Source organism: Toxorhynchites rutilus, chromosome 3, assembly GCF_029784135.1.
Source record: "Toxorhynchites rutilus septentrionalis strain SRP chromosome 3, ASM2978413v1, whole genome shotgun sequence".
Lineage (NCBI taxonomy): Eukaryota > Metazoa > Arthropoda > Insecta > Diptera > Culicidae > Toxorhynchites > Toxorhynchites rutilus.
Window position 1 is genome coordinate 256,730,250 of NC_073746.1, and position 19,377 is coordinate 256,749,626.

Genomic DNA, 19,377 nt, shown 5'->3' on the forward strand with positions numbered 1-19,377 from the left:
AATTCTATTTATAAATGGCTTTCTGGCACACACATGTTTAGCCTCACCATTCCCGATAGGTCTGGGGATTAGCGTAATTGTGTTTGGGGAAAACAAAATCTTTTGCGGTTGAACACGTTCTTTTGGGGAACATTTTTCGATTGAACGCAACCGGTGATGTGAATTTTTCGATGTAGATGAACATGCATTTATGTGCGGTGGATTCGTATCAGATATACGGTTGAATAGATCTGAAAATTCTAGTATTGATATTATTCGTAGAGAAAAAAATCGTTCGTAGAAATTACGGACACATTTGTACGCAACAAATACAGCGAGGGAGTGGGGGTGGGACAAGACGGTTCTAAGTGGATTTAGCTAAGGTCATTGTGTTTGATTGCTTTCAGAAGTTACACAAACTGATCATCAGTTGGCTATTTGGTTGGTAGAGAAAAAAATCCTTATTTTTACTTACACTCCCAGATTTTATTTAGCATAGATAGAATGACCCTATTTAAGTTGAATATGCATCGCTCTGTCGATGTTTTCTTTTATGTTAGTTTCGACAATTGTCCTACCAGAGCGCGTAATCCCTTCGAAAAAAGAGTTGTTTTAACGAGATGGTATCGCTCAGTTGTCAGTTGTAAAAAGTTAGGAAGATACAATAAAAAATACAACAGTCTATGCAAAGGTTTCCCAATAAATGTAGTTTTTTTCCAGGCGATTAAGTTAAGATACACATGTAAAATTAGAAAAAAAATTTAATTGAAAAAGAATTCATTGAAAAAGCATTTAGACACATTGAATTCTTTATGCCGAAATGGATAACTTCATACTGTTGGTGGCTCTCGTACAACCACCCTGCCACACAATCAAATAGTGAATTTCATCTCGATACCCAACTTTTTCTTTCAAGGAACAATAAATCATTGAAACAGATTGCATTTCAAGTCACGTATAAAATATCATTTTTATGATAGCAATTCGCTTGTTGCCGTCAAGACTAAGCAAATTCTATTGCTCGTTCTTTTAAAAAATAACTCACCTTACCTTAATTCCCAATTGAAAAAGTGTCGGCTTTTTATTAGAGCAAGTACAGTAAATTTATATTCATTCAAGAAACCAGAAACCAGACCGAATGAATTGTGATTAATACATCTTGATTACACTCAAGCACATCCATGTTGAATAGCATAGCCGAAATTCACAGATTTTTTGCATAACCTCTAATCTATGTAAGTGTATTAGGCTCCCACCTTGCACGAGTCGTACGCTTGAATCAATAGCTAATGTGTCGTAGCCTTCCTACACTGGTTCTATTTCTGTGTGTTATTTACATGTTAATTTATTTTCTCGTATCCAAGCTACATGAAACAGCGTCTTGTGTTCATTCCTAATGTAATTGAACAAAACTTTTGTGTAACCGCCTCTGCTATGTTCGCTCAGCATTTTGTGTTCTGCTTTTCAGATCTGCTCCGAAATCGATTCGTGTCGTTTCAATATCTGCCCGAAATGTTCGATGTTTAATGCTCTACTTCTTATTTTTTCTTCTCTTAGGTGAATGCTCTACTACTACCACTACTACTCGCTCTACTCTAGAATAGCTACTATCTCTCTAACAAGCTCGTAGACTGTAGAATTGCTAGCCGCGTCCTGAGGCGATGTGGACGGCATTCGCTAGACTTTAATATATATAATTAAGGCAAAAGCCTTTCTCCCGAGAGAACGACTTCGAAAAATTGGTACACGAAGAAGGGAAGAAGGAAAAGACAAAAGCATGGAAGTTGGTCGAAAGATAAAGTTCCTACTGCCGACTACCAACCGCGAGGGCGGCGGCAAGGTACTGGAAAAGTTTCAATATTCTCAACCCCCGTGTCTTCCTAATTTTTTGCAAATTCTTATCAATTATCCCCGCGTTCAACCACTCCAACCTCGCTCTTGCACAGAACCCACGGTATCCAACAAAGTCACCCCCAACTCTTGTACAGTGTGCGTGTTCCACGAAGTCGATTTGGCTTCTGTGTTCTCTGCGACATTGTCAAGTTTGTTTTGCACCAAAATCATACATATCCCCTTTAAATTAGATGAGTGTTGTGCGTTTAATAATGTAGTTAATTATACATCAAATAAGGTTTTCAAATTTTCAGGTTTCAAATTTCAAGCATTATGATTTGTTTGATTATCCGAAAAGTTTTCAACCCTCTCCTTTTTGGGATGCGTATGCTGATGACATGGCCATTATCATATAGAATAAAATGAAGCATACTTTCATGTGTTCTGCCATCAGCTAGCCTAGTTAATTGATCGTAACAGTTTTCTTATAAATTGACTGCCGATTGAATGATATTGAATCTCGATTGATCCTCTACAAAGCTCATGGTATCAAAAAATTTACATTTATTACAATCTCCTGCTTTAATATTTATTTTTAAAGAAACCGAATACCCAAATTATTTGTTCTTTCGGCTCAAAATATAAATTATCCACTTACTATCCCTGAAGTGGAAAGCACTGTTTTTGAATGTCAACAGCGGGTTTCTTTCCTTCTCCAATTATGCGCAAAATGAATGTATGTGTTATAGTATTCGTAAGAGTTGTAGCTTAAGATTTTTATTCGTTGTGTCTCTATATGAACAAGGATGTATGCTGACCATTTATTTAACGTTTTTTGAGCTTGTTATACTGTTAGTTGTCCAATGTACGTTACACTTAGCAGCGATTTCAGTCTCTGAAAAAGGTAAGATTCTAGCTAAGCACACACTATTCGCTGCGACTGTTGTAGCCTGATGGTTCCTAGATACAAATATTCAGCCATTTCATGTCAAACCGATATACTGCCCATGTTTGTATAGGAGACTAGCTAACCCGGCAAACTTCGTCCCGCCCATTTACTTGATTAATTCTCGAGTAATGCAGAAATTTGTGTTTTATTTGTATGGCAGCCACCCCTAAGAGAGGGGGGAGGGGTATCTAACCACCATAGAAACATTCATTGCACCCTAAAGTTTCCATATGCCTAATTTGGTTTAATTTGCTTGATTAATTCTCGGGTAATGCAAAAATTTGTGTTTCATTTGTACGGCAGCCCCCTCTAATAGAGGGGGAAGGAGTATCTTAACACCATAGAAACATTTATTGCATCCTAAAACCTCCACATGCCAAATTTGGTTTCATTTGCTTGATTAATTCTCGAGTAATGCAGAAATTTGTGTTTCATTTGTATGGCAGCCCCCCCCTTTGAGTGGGGGAAGGACTGTCTAACCATCATAGAAACATTTATTGCACCCTAAAACTTTCACATACCAACTTTGGTTTCGTTTGATTGATTAATTTCCGAGTAATGCAAAAAATTGTGTTTCATTTGTATGGCAGCCCCCTCTAAGAGAGGGGGAAGGAGTATCTTATCACCATAGAAACATTTATTGCATCCTAAAACCTCCACATGCCAAATTTGGTTTCATTTGCTTGATTAATTCTCGAGTAATGCAGAAATTTGTGTTTCATTTGTATGGCAGCCCCCCCTTTGAGTGGGGGAAGGACTGTCTAACCATCATAGAAACATTTATTGCACCCTAAAACTTTCACATACCAACTTTGGTTTCGTTTGATTGATTAATTTCCGAGTAATGCAAAAAATTGTGTTTCATTTGTATGGCAGCCCCCTCTAAGAGAGGGGGAAGGAGTATCTTATCACCATAGAAACATTTATTGCATCCTAAAACCTCCACATGCCAAATTTGGTTTCGTTTGCTTGGTTAATTTCCGAGTAATGCAGAAATTTGTGTTTCATTTGTATGGCAGCCCCCCCTTATAGAGGGGGGAGGGGTCTCAAAATATCACGAAAACCTTCCCCGGCCCCAAAAACCCCTACATACCAATTTTCATGTCGATCGGTTCAGTAGTTTCCGAGTCTATAAGAATCAGACAGACAGACAGACATCACTCCATTTTTATATATATAGAAGACGTAAACGACAAAATGAACGAAATCGACTTTTTCGCTGTTTCGTATTCTACACAATGCTATACGTTTGCTCAACATGCAAACAAACATTTTTTGTTCGAAAACATTTGAGCAATTTTGAAAAAACGTTTCCGAAAAATCACTGTTTGTCCGCATAACAGACTTAGTTCCATACAGCTTTCATACATCGTTCGAAAGTCAACAATTTTCAGTATTATGTGCTATGAGCTAAATCTACATTTGAATCACATTCTTTGTAGAATCCAAACATGTCTGTCACGAAAGTGTCTTATTACTTAATATTTACTAATAGATGAATATAAGAAACCATTTAAACGCTGCTCATATAATTACTATTTTCTGTACACGATGAACAAAGAGAAGCAATTGTGCTTTTTAATGTTATAATTGCCTAAATTTCTGCATTTGAATCTTCAAGTAGATAATGAAACAATCAGATCAGTAGTAAAATTAAAATAATATTGGTTCTTAGCATTGTAACTCCTCAACATTGAATTATTCCACATAATCAGCATTTACTCATACCGTTGGAGTAAGTCACTCCACCATCTTTATGCGATTGATCGTGATATCGATAAATCATGTTGTTAAAATTACCAACATTGCAGATTGCCTTTACAAATTCTATTTATTGAAAAAACAAGAACCTGCTGTTCTTATCATATCCCAGAGTATTCTTCAGGAAAAAAGTATTATCATAGACTCACAACAAATCAAGAGCTCCTTTTCCAGACATTTCACTAAATTTCTTCCGAACCTTTTTGATTTTATCCAATAACAACTGAAACTACCGACGGAGATGTTTTGACTATTATCGGAATTGTAAATACTAACGCTACAAACAGAGCAACCTGGTGAATACCCTTTAAATTAGATGAGTGTTGTGCGTTTAATAATGTAGTTAATTATACATCAAATAAGGTTTTCAAATTTTCAGGTTTCAAATTTCAAGCATTATGATTTGTTTGATTATCCGAAAAGTTTTCAACCCTCTCCTTTTTGGGATGCGTATGCTGATGACATGGCCATTATCATATAGAATAAAATGAAGCATACTTTCATGTGTTCTGCCATCAGCTAGCCTAGTTAATTGATCGTAACAGTTTTCTTATAAATTGACTGCCGATTGAATGATATTGAATCTCGATTGATCCTCTACAAAGCTCATGGTATCAAAAAATTTACATTTATTACAATCTCCTGCTTTAATATTTATTTTTAAAGAAACCGAATACCCAAATTATTTGTTCTTTCGGCTCAAAATATAAATTATCCACTTACTATCCCTGAAGTGGAAAGCACTGTTTTTGAATGTCAACAGCGGGTTTCTTTCCTTCTCCAATTATGCGCAAAATGAATGTATGTGTTATAGTATTCGTAAGAGTTGTAGCTTAAGATTTTTGTTCGTTGTGTCTCTATATGAACAAGGATGTATGCTGACCATTTATTTAACGTTTTTTGAGCTTGTTATACTGTTAGTTGTCCAATGTACGTTACACTTAGCAGCGATTTCAGTCTCTGAAAAAGGTAAGATTCTAGCTAAGCACACACTATTCGCTGCGACTGTTGTAGCCTGATGGTTCCTAGATACAAATATTCAGCCATTTCATGTCAAACCGATATACTGCCCATGTTTGTATAGGAGACTAGCTAACCCGGCAAACTTCGTCCCGCCCATTTACTTGATTAATTCTCGAGTAATGCAGAAATTTGTGTTTTATTTGTATGGCAGCCACCCCTAAGAGAGGGGGGAGGGGTATCTAACCACCATAGAAACATTCATTGCACCCTAAAGTTTCCATATGCCTAATTTGGTTTAATTTGCTTGATTAATTCTCGGGTAATGCAAAAATTTGTGTTTCATTTGTACGGCAGCCCCCTCTAATAGAGGGGGAAGGAGTATCTTAACACCATAGAAACATTTATTGCATCCTAAAACCTCCACATGCCAAATTTGGTTTCATTTGCTTGATTAATTCTCGAGTAATGCAGAAATTTGTGTTTCATTTGTATGGCAGCCCCCCCCTTTGAGTGGGGGAAGGACTGTCTAACCATCATAGAAACATTTATTGCACCCTAAAACTTTCACATACCAACTTTGGTTTCGTTTGATTGATTAATTTCCGAGTAATGCAAAAAATTGTGTTTCATTTGTATGGCAGCCCCCTCTAAGAGAGGGGGAAGGAGTATCTTATCACCATAGAAACATTTATTGCATCCTAAAACCTCCACATGCCAAATTTGGTTTCATTTGCTTGATTAATTCTCGAGTAATGCAGAAATTTGTGTTTCATTTGTATGGCAGCCCCCCCTTTGAGTGGGGGAAGGACTGTCTAACCATCATAGAAACATTTATTGCACCCTAAAACTTTCACATACCAACTTTGGTTTCGTTTGATTGATTAATTTCCGAGTAATGCAAAAAATTGTGTTTCATTTGTATGGCAGCCCCCTCTAAGAGAGGGGGAAGGAGTATCTTATCACCATAGAAACATTTATTGCATCCTAAAACCTCCACATGCCAAATTTGGTTTCGTTTGCTTGGTTAATTTCCGAGTAATGCAGAAATTTGTGTTTCATTTGTATGGCAGCCCCCCCTTATAGAGGGGGGAGGGGTCTCAAAATATCACGAAAACCTTCCCCGGCCCCAAAAACCCCTACATACCAATTTTCATGTCGATCGGTTCAGTAGTTTCCGAGTCTATAAGAATCAGACAGACAGACAGACATCACTCCATTTTTATATATATAGAAGACGTAAACGACAAAATGAACGAAATCGACTTTTTCGCTGTTTCGTATTCTACACAATGCTATACGTTTGCTCAACATGCAAACAAACATTTTTTGTTCGAAAACATTTGAGCAATTTTGAAAAAACGTTTCCGAAAAATCACTGTTTGTCCGCATAACAGACTTAGTTCCATACAGCTTTCATACATCGTTCGAAAGTCAACAATTTTCAGTATTATGTGCTATGAGCTAAATCTACATTTGAATCACATTCTTTGTAGAATCCAAACATGTCTGTCACGAAAGTGTCTTATTACTTAATATTTACTAATAGATGAATATAAGAAACCATTTAAACGCTGCTCATATAATTACTATTTTCTGTACACGATGAACAAAGAGAAGCAATTGTGCTTTTTAATGTTATAATTGCCTAAATTTCTGCATTTGAATCTTCAAGTAGATAATGAAACAATCAGATCAGTAGTAAAATTAAAATAATATTGGTTCTTAGCATTGTAACTCCTCAACATTGAATTATTCCACATAATCAGCATTTACTCATACCGTTGGAGTAAGTCACTCCACCATCTTTATGCGATTGATCGTGATATCGATAAATCATGTTGTTAAAATTACCAACATTGCAGATTGCCTTTACAAATTCTATTTATTGAAAAAACAAGAACCTGCTGTTCTTATCATATCCCAGAGTATTCTTCAGGAAAAAAGTATTATCATAGACTCACAACAAATCAAGAGCTCCTTTTCCAGACATTTCACTAAATTTCTTCCGAACCTTTTTGATTTTATCCAATAACAACTGAAACTACCGACGGAGATGTTTTGACTATTATCGGAATTGTAAATACTAACGCTACAAACAGAGCAACCTGGTGAATACCCTTTAAATTAGATGAGTGTTGTGCGTTTAATAATGTAGTTAATTATACATCAAATAAGGTTTTCAAATTTTCAGGTTTCAAATTTCAAGCATTATGATTTGTTTGATTATCCGAAAAGTTTTCAACCCTCTCCTTTTTGGGATGCGTATGCTGATGACATGGCCATTATCATATAGAATAAAATGAAGCATACTTTCATGTGTTCTGCCATCAGCTAGCCTAGTTAATTGATCGTAACAGTTTTCTTATAAATTGACTGCCGATTGAATGATATTGAATCTCGATTGATCCTCTACAAAGCTCATGGTATCAAAAAATTTACATTTATTACAATCTCCTGCTTTAATATTTATTTTTAAAGAAACCGAATACCCAAATTATTTGTTCTTTCGGCTCAAAATATAAATTATCCACTTACTATCCCTGAAGTGGAAAGCACTGTTTTTGAATGTCAACAGCGGGTTTCTTTCCTTCTCCAATTATGCGCAAAATGAATGTATGTGTTATAGTATTCGTAAGAGTTGTAGCTTAAGATTTTTGTTCGTTGTGTCTCTATATGAACAAGGATGTATGCTGACCATTTATTTAACGTTTTTTGAGCTTGTTATACTGTTAGTTGTCCAATGTACGTTACACTTAGCAGCGATTTCAGTCTCTGAAAAAGGTAAGATTCTAGCTAAGCACACACTATTCGCTGCGACTGTTGTAGCCTGATGGTTCCTAGATACAAATATTCAGCCATTTCATGTCAAACCGATATACTGCCCATGTTTGTATAGGAGACTAGCTAACCCGGCAAACTTCGTCCCGCCCATTTACTTGATTAATTCTCGAGTAATGCAGAAATTTGTGTTTTATTTGTATGGCAGCCACCCCTAAGAGAGGGGGGAGGGGTATCTAACCACCATAGAAACATTCATTGCACCCTAAAGTTTCCATATGCCTAATTTGGTTTAATTTGCTTGATTAATTCTCGGGTAATGCAAAAATTTGTGTTTCATTTGTACGGCAGCCCCCTCTAATAGAGGGGGAAGGAGTATCTTAACACCATAGAAACATTTATTGCATCCTAAAACCTCCACATGCCAAATTTGGTTTCATTTGCTTGATTAATTCTCGAGTAATGCAGAAATTTGTGTTTCATTTGTATGGCAGCCCCCCCCTTTGAGTGGGGGAAGGACTGTCTAACCATCATAGAAACATTTATTGCACCCTAAAACTTTCACATACCAACTTTGGTTTCGTTTGATTGATTAATTTCCGAGTAATGCAAAAAATTGTGTTTCATTTGTATGGCAGCCCCCTCTAAGAGAGGGGGAAGGAGTATCTTATCACCATAGAAACATTTATTGCATCCTAAAACCTCCACATGCCAAATTTGGTTTCATTTGCTTGATTAATTCTCGAGTAATGCAGAAATTTGTGTTTCATTTGTATGGCAGCCCCCCCTTTGAGTGGGGGAAGGACTGTCTAACCATCATAGAAACATTTATTGCACCCTAAAACTTTCACATACCAACTTTGGTTTCGTTTGATTGATTAATTTCCGAGTAATGCAAAAAATTGTGTTTCATTTGTATGGCAGCCCCCTCTAAGAGAGGGGGAAGGAGTATCTTATCACCATAGAAACATTTATTGCATCCTAAAACCTCCACATGCCAAATTTGGTTTCGTTTGCTTGGTTAATTTCCGAGTAATGCAGAAATTTGTGTTTCATTTGTATGGCAGCCCCCCCTTATAGAGGGGGGAGGGGTCTCAAAATATCACGAAAACCTTCCCCGGCCCCAAAAACCCCTACATACCAATTTTCATGTCGATCGGTTCAGTAGTTTCCGAGTCTATAAGAATCAGACAGACAGACAGACATCACTCCATTTTTATATATATAGAAGACGTAAACGACAAAATGAACGAAATCGACTTTTTCGCTGTTTCGTATTCTACACAATGCTATACGTTTGCTCAACATGCAAACAAACATTTTTTGTTCGAAAACATTTGAGCAATTTTGAAAAAACGTTTCCGAAAAATCACTGTTTGTCCGCATAACAGACTTAGTTCCATACAGCTTTCATACATCGTTCGAAAGTCAACAATTTTCAGTATTATGTGCTATGAGCTAAATCTACATTTGAATCACATTCTTTGTAGAATCCAAACATGTCTGTCACGAAAGTGTCTTATTACTTAATATTTACTAATAGATGAATATAAGAAACCATTTAAACGCTGCTCATATAATTACTATTTTCTGTACACGATGAACAAAGAGAAGCAATTGTGCTTTTTAATGTTATAATTGCCTAAATTTCTGCATTTGAATCTTCAAGTAGATAATGAAACAATCAGATCAGTAGTAAAATTAAAATAATATTGGTTCTTAGCATTGTAACTCCTCAACATTGAATTATTCCACATAATCAGCATTTACTCATACCGTTGGAGTAAGTCACTCCACCATCTTTATGCGATTGATCGTGATATCGATAAATCATGTTGTTAAAATTACCAACATTGCAGATTGCCTTTACAAATTCTATTTATTGAAAAAACAAGAACCTGCTGTTCTTATCATATCCCAGAGTATTCTTCAGGAAAAAAGTATTATCATAGACTCACAACAAATCAAGAGCTCCTTTTCCAGACATTTCACTAAATTTCTTCCGAACCTTTTTGATTTTATCCAATAACAACTGAAACTACCGACGGAGATGTTTTGACTATTATCGGAATTGTAAATACTAACGCTACAAACAGAGCAACCTGGTGATTACGTCTAGCTATGCGGACAAATATTCATTGAAACGATTGATTGTCCGCATAAATAGACGCAAGCGTTTTCCAAATGGAAATAATACGTTATAATCCGCAAAATCACCTAGGCCCTCTTTTTGCCGATAATATCCTTCAACGGGACAGATCGTTTCATCGGAAATTTGCATGGCTATGCTTGTAGGTCAAAAAACAACAAAAACGCGCTTTCCCAACACTAATGGTGTTGTCGATTACGTCTCCTATGCAATCATGGGCAGTATAGTGGTTCTCAGATTTTCGTGAAAAGTGTTAATTTTGTTTTTTATCGCTAAAGGGGAAAAAAATATTTTTTGAATTATCGGTTAACTTTAAAGATCATAACTTCAAAACGAAAAAACACATTTCTGATTTTTAGATATGTTATGTGGAAAAATCTCTGATTTAAAAAAAAATAAATATGGCGCCCTTGATCCCGAGACCATGAAGATTATGAATATCAAATAGAATCAATAATTATGAAAGCAGAATCCATTTTTTCGTAAGTATAATATTTTTGCAAAGAAGACTATTCCCTTTAATTTGATATGTCGAACATCAAAATCGGTGTAGTAGTTCAAAATTTATGAATTTTTGAAAAAAGTCATTTTGGAAAAAAAGAGGGGGCAAGTTGGTTTTTCACACCACCTTAAAATAGAAATGGTCACCCTAATTAAAAAAAATCAAAAATACGGGTCTAATGTTTTGCGATAAAGAACAAAATTGCCACTTTTCCCAAAAATCTGAGAACCACTATACCGGTTTGACATGGAATGGCTGAATTACTATAATACTAGAATAATAATTGTTTCAAACAAACCGTGTCGAATTATCAAGGCTATCTGACATTTAATTCACAAGATTAAATTTATCTTTTTTTGAGAAAACTTTAATAAAAATATCATCTGATATCCTAGAGTCTAATTTTGTTTTAGAGTTATTGACAAATTAACCTTGAAATACCAATACCCGTGTATGCTAGTATTTTACGTCATCTGTTGAACGTAGAGTGTCATACGGAAACCTTTTGGCAGACGATAGAAGATCATATTTGATGAAAAAATCTTCTACGCATATGGTCGAATCTCAACTATAATAGTACTATGAAAGCACGGTACATGGAACGATTATGTTAATTCCATTTGAATGATGAGAAAATTTTATACTGGCAACAATACTTAAGTTATTGGAATAAAGTAACGTTTCAGGAGTAACAACCTTAAAAGTTAATGTTTTCAACGTTATACTAGTTTTCTCCCAAAAATTTATAATAAACTTGTTTGTTCCTATCTACTATCAAAATAATGCTATCTAACCACTCTATAATTTATTTGTAGGGACTATCATGCTGCCTCTTCTACTTTAGCTGCCATACTATTTCTAGCATTTTTTTATCAGTCTCCAATTACAATCTTCAAAAACCACAATTTTTAGTCCACTGTGTTCACATAGCGTACTTGATCTCCACGTGTAGATTTGCTACCCTGGCGCTAACGAACAATAACAAAACCATCAAGTATGCTGTGGGGATACAGTGGAGTAAAAATCGTAGTTTTTGAAGATTCTAAGTGAAGGCTCATTATGTAGGGTTTAAAATGGTCGGTGTTAAGTCAGACTGCACCATGTGATTAAACGTGATGTATAATAATTGTAAATCAAGTCTCGCGTCCAGAATAGATAGCTATTTGGCTTCCTACATGTACATGGTCCACTCTGACTACTTCAATCAATAACTTGTTAGGACTTGGGTCACTATGCTTGAGCAATTTTAAAATATTTTTTCAATCAATTAACAGTTGTACAGTCAAAGTGTCTTCATATTGTACCATTTTCGTTCAAATATTGTCGAAAATACTTCCGATCAAATATTACATAGCACTTGTAAGGGAGGGAGGAGATTTCACATCTTGCTGTTTTCTGTTATGAAAATGAGGGAGAGACTGGGGTCGCTCAAAGTTCTGGTAACGTAACTCGAATTGTTTCAGGTTCTACTAATCGGCGTTAGTGCAGAATCAATATTCGGCAAATGACATGTTCCCACTATTTTTTAACTCAACTCATTCAACTCATTACAATTATCCACCATCGTAGGCAGTCTTCAGAATGCAAGTTTTCCGTACTCAATTGAAACCTCCCTGGCTGATACAGGGTAACTTCGAAATAACGTACATTTTGCTTTCAAAATTGTACGTTGTATCGAATTGTACGTTATATCGAAGCAGAATAAAGAACTCAGAAACGTAGATTATATTACTTTATTCTGTTAGAGTAAGGTTAATGAATAAATTCAACTAGAAGACGAAACCAACCTTTCTCATGATGTTTCCCTTCGTACTGTTGATTAATGCATGATTCATTTAGAATCCGGAATCACAAAACAGTTGTTCTTCGGGATTGGTAAAAAGTACAAATCAAGCTTTAGTACCAAAATACAGATAATTTATTGTTCTTTCAAGAAAACAGTGTTCAAAAAATTATTCCTTCGGACTTTGAAAATGTGTACGTTATATCGAGGTAAAATATACGTTATATCGAGTGACGTTATATCGAGAGTACGTTATAACGAGAGTACGTTATATCGAAGTATTTCTGTATAGATTCGCGGAACGAATGGTTCGGATTTCTAGAAACACTCAACCGGCAATTTTCTTTCGTATTGTAAGGAAGTTTCAAGTTGGTTTTTGACAATGAAAAAGCCAGATGACGGATATGGGTGATAAGAAGCTCATAAAAACTTCTTAAGATCAAGCATGTAACGGAAAAACTACTGTCCCTGATCAGAACTAAACACCCAGCCTGGGTGAGAATCTACCGTATATGTGGCCGATGAGTGTTGATCGAGGGATGCCAAGGCCTGGCAGCCTTTTTTTGACATAACCAATTCGAGTCGACTTTAGCTGTTTGCATCTGAATATCAGTGCGGCTTTGCCGTTTTGTCTTTAGATCATAAACACGAGGTATCTACAAAAAATAAGGACGCATTTTCCTGTCAGTGAGACACAAACCAGGTGACAGTTTTACCTCGAAGGGACTAGAAGTTTCAGAACAAAACTTTTGAGAATCTATCAGTCAAAAATCAGTCGCTATCTCACTGAATACACTACACAATGATCTAAGATGGGGGCTCACAAAAAGTATAAAATTTTACGAAATTTATTTTCTAACTAAAACACCTAGATGTCCCTAGCGAAATTTTAAACTGACTTTTTTAAGTTTGTTGAATTGTTTTGTTTTGTTGTTTATTTTGACAGAAAGGCGACTTAAGCAGCTGTCAATGGTGGTTCAAAACGTAATAAATGGAAAGGCATCAGAGAATTTGTCCGTCCAAACTTATCATCTACCGTTTACAGAGTAAAATTTCACCTTAAAATATAATTTATTTTCTATATAATTAAGGCTAACAATTTAGTAATAATTAAATCTAACACTAGTTTATGTGGACAGGATTAGGATTTAGGACCAGGATGGAGCGAGTGGGGTAGTTTGGTTTGATGAGGAGGGAAGGATTCAAACAGAGATATCATTTCTTTTGAGAAATTGGTAAAGAGAAAGCATAAGGTTGAGGTCGCGACTAGCCAAGATGTCTCTAACCGGTAAGTCAGATTGCCTTCCTAGTGCCCTGAGTGAATCCGATAGATGAGCCCCGACAGAATGAAAGTTTATACAGAACCAGACCACATGCTCGATGTCATGATAACCATCACCTCAAACGCAAATATTACTATCGATGGTAGACAGTTGATTGATGCCGAACCAATAACTTTTTTGTGAATTTTCCTGGAACATTTATGTGTATTGCGGCTTTTTTGTTTGTGTCTTACTATTCGTTTATCGGAGTTTCGCAGACAATGAAAAATTAATATAAATAAAACGAAGAGAAAAATCGGTGATAATAAGGTTTAGCGACGATTTTACACGGATTATCTCAAAATTAAAGCTGAGATGAAAATGTTTCGCCGTAATTACGCCATTTTTCATAACTATAGAATATCATTTCGTCGGATTTGTTTCGCGTCTCGGGAAATTCGAAAAAATGAGCTCTAACATAGTGATCTCAACAAGTGCATGATTCAAGGGATTGAATGTAAAGGGTGTGTCACATCAAATTACATCACGGAAAAAACGCTGTAGAAATTTAATTTTTAGGAATTATATCTTCAGCTTTCGCTTATAATCAGATAAGAGTGTATAGATCACGTTGGCCATGCTTCACTGTCAATTTTTCGTAAATTTGGAAAAATGTCGTCGAACGAAAAAGAGCGTCGTGAATTAATCCTGTGCACTCATTTCGAGAATCCGTAGTTGTCACATCGGGACATCGGTAAGATGCTGGGAATCGTCCAATCCACGGTCAGCAGAGTACTAAAACGATACTTCGAGAACCTAACGTCAGTGAAAAAGATCACAAGCGCGTAGTTAAGCAGTTTAGACGTGATCCGAGAAGTTCGGTCCGGGATGTCGCCAATAAGCTGAATTTGTCAAGTTCATTCGTCCAGCGGACCAAGCAGCGGGAGGGCCTGCGTACATACAAGGTTCATTAGGCTCCTAACCGCGACGAAAGGCAAAACATGGTGGGGAAGACGCGAGCCCGGAAGCTGTACACCGAAATGCTGACGAAGCCGCATTGCCTGGTAATGGACGACGAAACCTACGTCAAAGCGGACTTTCGTCAGCTGCCGGGCCTGTTGTTCTTCTCCGCAGAAGACAAATTCAGCGTTCCGGAGGAGATTCGCAAGCAGAAACTATCCAAGTTTGCCAAAGAGTACATGGTGTGGCAAGCGATCTGCTCTTGCGGAAAGCGAAGCGCCCCCTTCGTGATGACCGGCACGGTAAACGGGCAGGTTTACCTTAAGGAGTGCCTACAGAAGCGCTTACTACCACTATTGAAGCAGCACGAGGGCCCGACCATCTTCTGGCCGGATCTCGCTTCGTGCCACTATTCAAAGGACGTGTTGGAGTGGTACGAAGCCAACGGGGTCACCTTCGTGCCAAAGGAAATGAACCCGCCCAACGCGCCGGAGCTTCGCCCAATAGAGAAATATTGGGCGAATATGAAGCAGACCCTCCGGAAGAACCCAAAAGTTATCAAATCGGAGGCGGACTTCAAGAGAAAATGGATTTCTGTTAAAAAAAAACTACAACCTGACGTTGTACAGAACCTTATAGACGGGGTAAAGAGGAAGGTGCGAGCATACGGGCTTGGGCTCGAAGTATGAATAAAAAGAAAATGCCAAAAGTTGTTTACTAGTTTTTATTTTACTGTCTAAAATTTTCAAAATGATCGGTCTACTGGGCGAATTACTACAGCGTTTTTTCCGTGATGCAATTTGATGTGACACACCCTTTAGGTCGTGATTTCATTCGTGTGATATATCGGCTTATGTTCAATCACTACAGCCTTTACGCGCATCTCTATCGCATTGGGCTCGCAGCAAACAATCTATGTGACTGTGGCGATGGCTACCACGACATCGAGCATGTTGTCTGGTCATGTATCCGGTTCCATATTGCCCGCTTTCAGCTCTCTAGAGCATTGAGGGCACAAGGCAGACAATCGGATATCCCCGTCCGGGATATCTTGAGTAGTTGTGATCCTGATCTTCTACTTTGTCTATATCTGTTCCTCAGAGATACCGATGTCAACGTTGAATGTTGACATTTATCCCTGTGTCCCTGTATCACATCACTCCTATCCGATCGATAAACAATAAACGACAATACATACACATACTCTTTACAGATACAAACGACACGAGCCGAAGATTGGGCATTCACCAAGATTCACCAAGAGCTGAGGATTGTAGCGCTCATGACAACTCTACACGAGCTGATGATTGTACCGGTTAGTGACAATTCAACACTGGATTCCTCGATTCGCGAGAGACGCACCACGCTAGATATGGGGTACAGACTAGGGGGGCGCTGCTGATTAATGGTCAGCTGCATCCCAATAGGAAGTATCCCGTGTCGGGCACATGTACAAAACATTGGAGACTACAACATCCCGATTCTGTCAACAAATTGTAACACTAACCTCGAGCCAACCGCTAACATAGCTTATAAGAAATATTGTCAAAATATTGTACCCCCGGCCCCGTCAGGCTAACGCCATATGAGCCTTAACAAAAAATATAATCTTGGAAAAAAATAGCGTACATGAATAATGAAAGACGAATTATAAAAGTATCTCGGATCCGCAACTACGACTTCAGCATGACTGTGCATCTGCGTCTGCAACTTGGATCTTAAGAGACAGAAATAATTCTGGAAATGGCATGTTGATAGAGTGCACATTTTCTTCTCACTTGAACAGCACTGGTAAAAAAACACTTTTCGATCAACTCAGTATAATAGCCTGTCAATAACAATAACTGCATTTTTTTAAAGCAAACAAAATTAATTCATTTGTTTATTTAGTTGTTTCAGAATTAAATTATTTATTGCTATGATAGGTGATGATGTTACGAGAAAAACTTCTTAAATTCACTTAATTCAGGTGTGATCAGGTGTTATTTGACTCGGACACTGTTTAGTTGATGCCAGAGCAAAATAATAAAATTATAATTATGATTTAAACAAAAAATATTTGTAGGGCTATGTGCAATGACCTCGTTCCAATATCCACCATAGCCTTGAAAGATTCAAACAGATTTGTCTATCATGAACCAAAGGTTGTAATAATCAGTCCCTTCGTTAAGGGTTATTTTCGCAACATATGTCAATTTTTTTTTGTTAAAACTGTTTCAAAAATAACTTCATCCATTTTCCCCCCTCAAGGTATATTGAACACATTCACTAATAAAATGAAGTGAAATCAAACATGTTTACTATGAACAGCAAAACACCACCAAATTTTTCGCTGTCAATGACTTTCCTCCGTTGGATAACACGCAGTAAAAGCGGTCGCAACGCATCGTTGATTTTCATTGCTACGGGTCCAAACATGAGATAAACTTTGACTTCATTACGCGTAACGTTGGATGAGCTGTAGAAATGATCAAGACGTGGAGAAAGGCGGATAAAATTCCATATAAAAACACACGCTTATCACCCACTAAGTCATCATTCACTTGTTATCGGTTGTTCAGGTTACATCTAGGAAAGGCAAACATGAAGGTAAGATTCGTTGGCTTATGGTGGAAAAACAATCGCAGGATTGGTATCTGATTTACGTTTTTAGTCGTTCATTGCATTCTCGATGGTATTGGCTGTTGCCAGCTGTGCAGCCATCCACGCCTCGGAAGTTGAGCAGCACGGAACCTGGAGTCACGACTTGGAACATGATCATCACCACCAACATGAACAGGAACATTATTATGATCACCACGAAGAACACAAGCACGAACAACACGAACAGGACCACCACCAATATCAACATCAGGATTTGAGCCACCACTGGGAACCAAAGAACGAAGTGAAACACGTGATCACCGAAAAGGTTCCAGTTCCATACCCGGTGGAGGTAGCGAAGCACGTCCCAGTTCCAGTGAAGGTTCCATATCCAGTGCACACCGAGAAACAGGTTCCGGTGATTGTCGAGAAAAAAGTACCAGTGTACTACGAGACTAAAGTTCCCGTCCATGTGGATCGGCCAGTTCCATACCCAGTTCACGTCGAGGTTCCAATCTACCAGAAGGAATACATCGAGGTCCCAAGGAAACACGAAGTTTTTGTTGAGAAGCCTTATCCAGTGTACGTGAAAGATCCGATCTACGTTGAGAAGCCAGTACCATTCACCGTTTTAATCAAGAAGCAAGAAAAGAAGCCATTCTGGGGTTGAATGTGATCGTGCTTAGTTGTTATTGCGTAGCTGATTATAGGTTATGAAATATTATTCATAAGTTGTTGAATAATCCGAATAGATGTTGATAAAAAATTAAATATCCGCATTATGATTTACTGAACGATTTCATAGAGAAGCACATGGACCAAAGAAATTTGCAGCCAATGGATTATCGATCGATCTTCTTTAAGAATACATAAAAATATGGTTTTTATTTCTATCATTGAGACGATAATCAAAACATATAAACCATAGATTGCAATTGCAAACTAACGATTTACTTGATATCGTCGTGAAAAAGTGATTACCACATAACTGGAATATATGGTGATCTTAAAAAAGTAAATCATTCTAATTCGAAATAAACACCTTCTTTACTGTACAATAAACTAGACAATAAAAATTTGTCAGTCATAACTTTTCGAAAAATATGAATTTTGAATTTTGTAGGAGGGTCACCATAATTTCTGGCATCAGACGTGTGACGTGCATTCAAGTGAAAATACTCAATATGTATTTCCATTTCATTATTGAAAGGCATACATCCATGCAACGTTTACAGTTCATTGAATTTCATTATCAATTTTCGTACTCTGTGAAAAATGTTTTTCGCAAACTTAGACCATTTTATGATGTTCTACGACGAAGCTCATTTCTAGTTGAATAGATACGTCAACAACCTAAATTGTTGCATTTGGTTCGGTCACATGTAATAGAGAGATTGGTAAGCAATTAATCTCTCGCTTTGGACCTGCAAATTAAAACATGTAGACTACATTTTTGTGAAATAACGTAAAGTCGCTGGTATATACCTTAAACCAGTATCTATTGAATGCTAATGAGAATTGATTACGAGTCTGATAGTAAAGACTCATTGAGAATCAACCGTTGAAAATTTCCGTAAAATCAGTTCGAGAAGGTGGCTCTGAATGGTGTTTCTACGGATTTGAAACGCATATCCCTCCATTACAAGGAAATGGATAAAACTAGATAAATTTACTCGTCAAATATAGCCACTTACATTTAAATAAATATATTTTTCGATGAGTTATACCTTTTACAATGTTAATGATTGTGGATATGGAGGGTCCTCGTAGCCACATTGGTTGCACGTTCGCCAACCAAGCGATCGATCGTGAGTTCAAACTCAGGGCACTCAATTGGCCATCTTTGTGCTGTTATAGGAAAACTACCTCCACGCA

General features: G+C 37.1%; 2 protein-coding genes across 10 annotated transcripts in view; both read left to right on the plus strand.

Moving 5' to 3' along the window:
- Window positions 1–19,377, plus strand: part of LOC129780113 (uncharacterized) — a 391,085-nt gene that overhangs the window by 220,183 nt on the left and 151,525 nt on the right. For 2 of the 9 annotated variants that reach the window (XM_055788070.1, XM_055788068.1), the window contains exon 2: window positions 1,537–1,819. The exons of the other annotated variants lie outside the window; for them this stretch is intronic. Coding sequence is in view for 1 of the 2 variants with exons in the window: in XM_055788068.1 (XP_055644043.1) it covers window positions 1,757–1,819 (63 nt within the window). In the remaining variant the exon portion in view is untranslated. The remainder of the gene's footprint in view (window positions 1–1,536; window positions 1,820–19,377) is intronic. 9 annotated transcript variants of the gene reach the window in all.
- On the plus strand, window positions 17,471–18,273 carry LOC129780123 (MAGE-like protein 2). Its single transcript, XM_055788082.1, has 2 exons — window positions 17,471–17,508; window positions 17,573–18,273. Exons 1-2 carry the CDS (start codon window positions 17,503–17,505, stop codon window positions 18,170–18,172), a joined length of 606 nt encoding a protein of 201 aa, XP_055644057.1. The 5' UTR covers window positions 17,471–17,502; the 3' UTR covers window positions 18,173–18,273.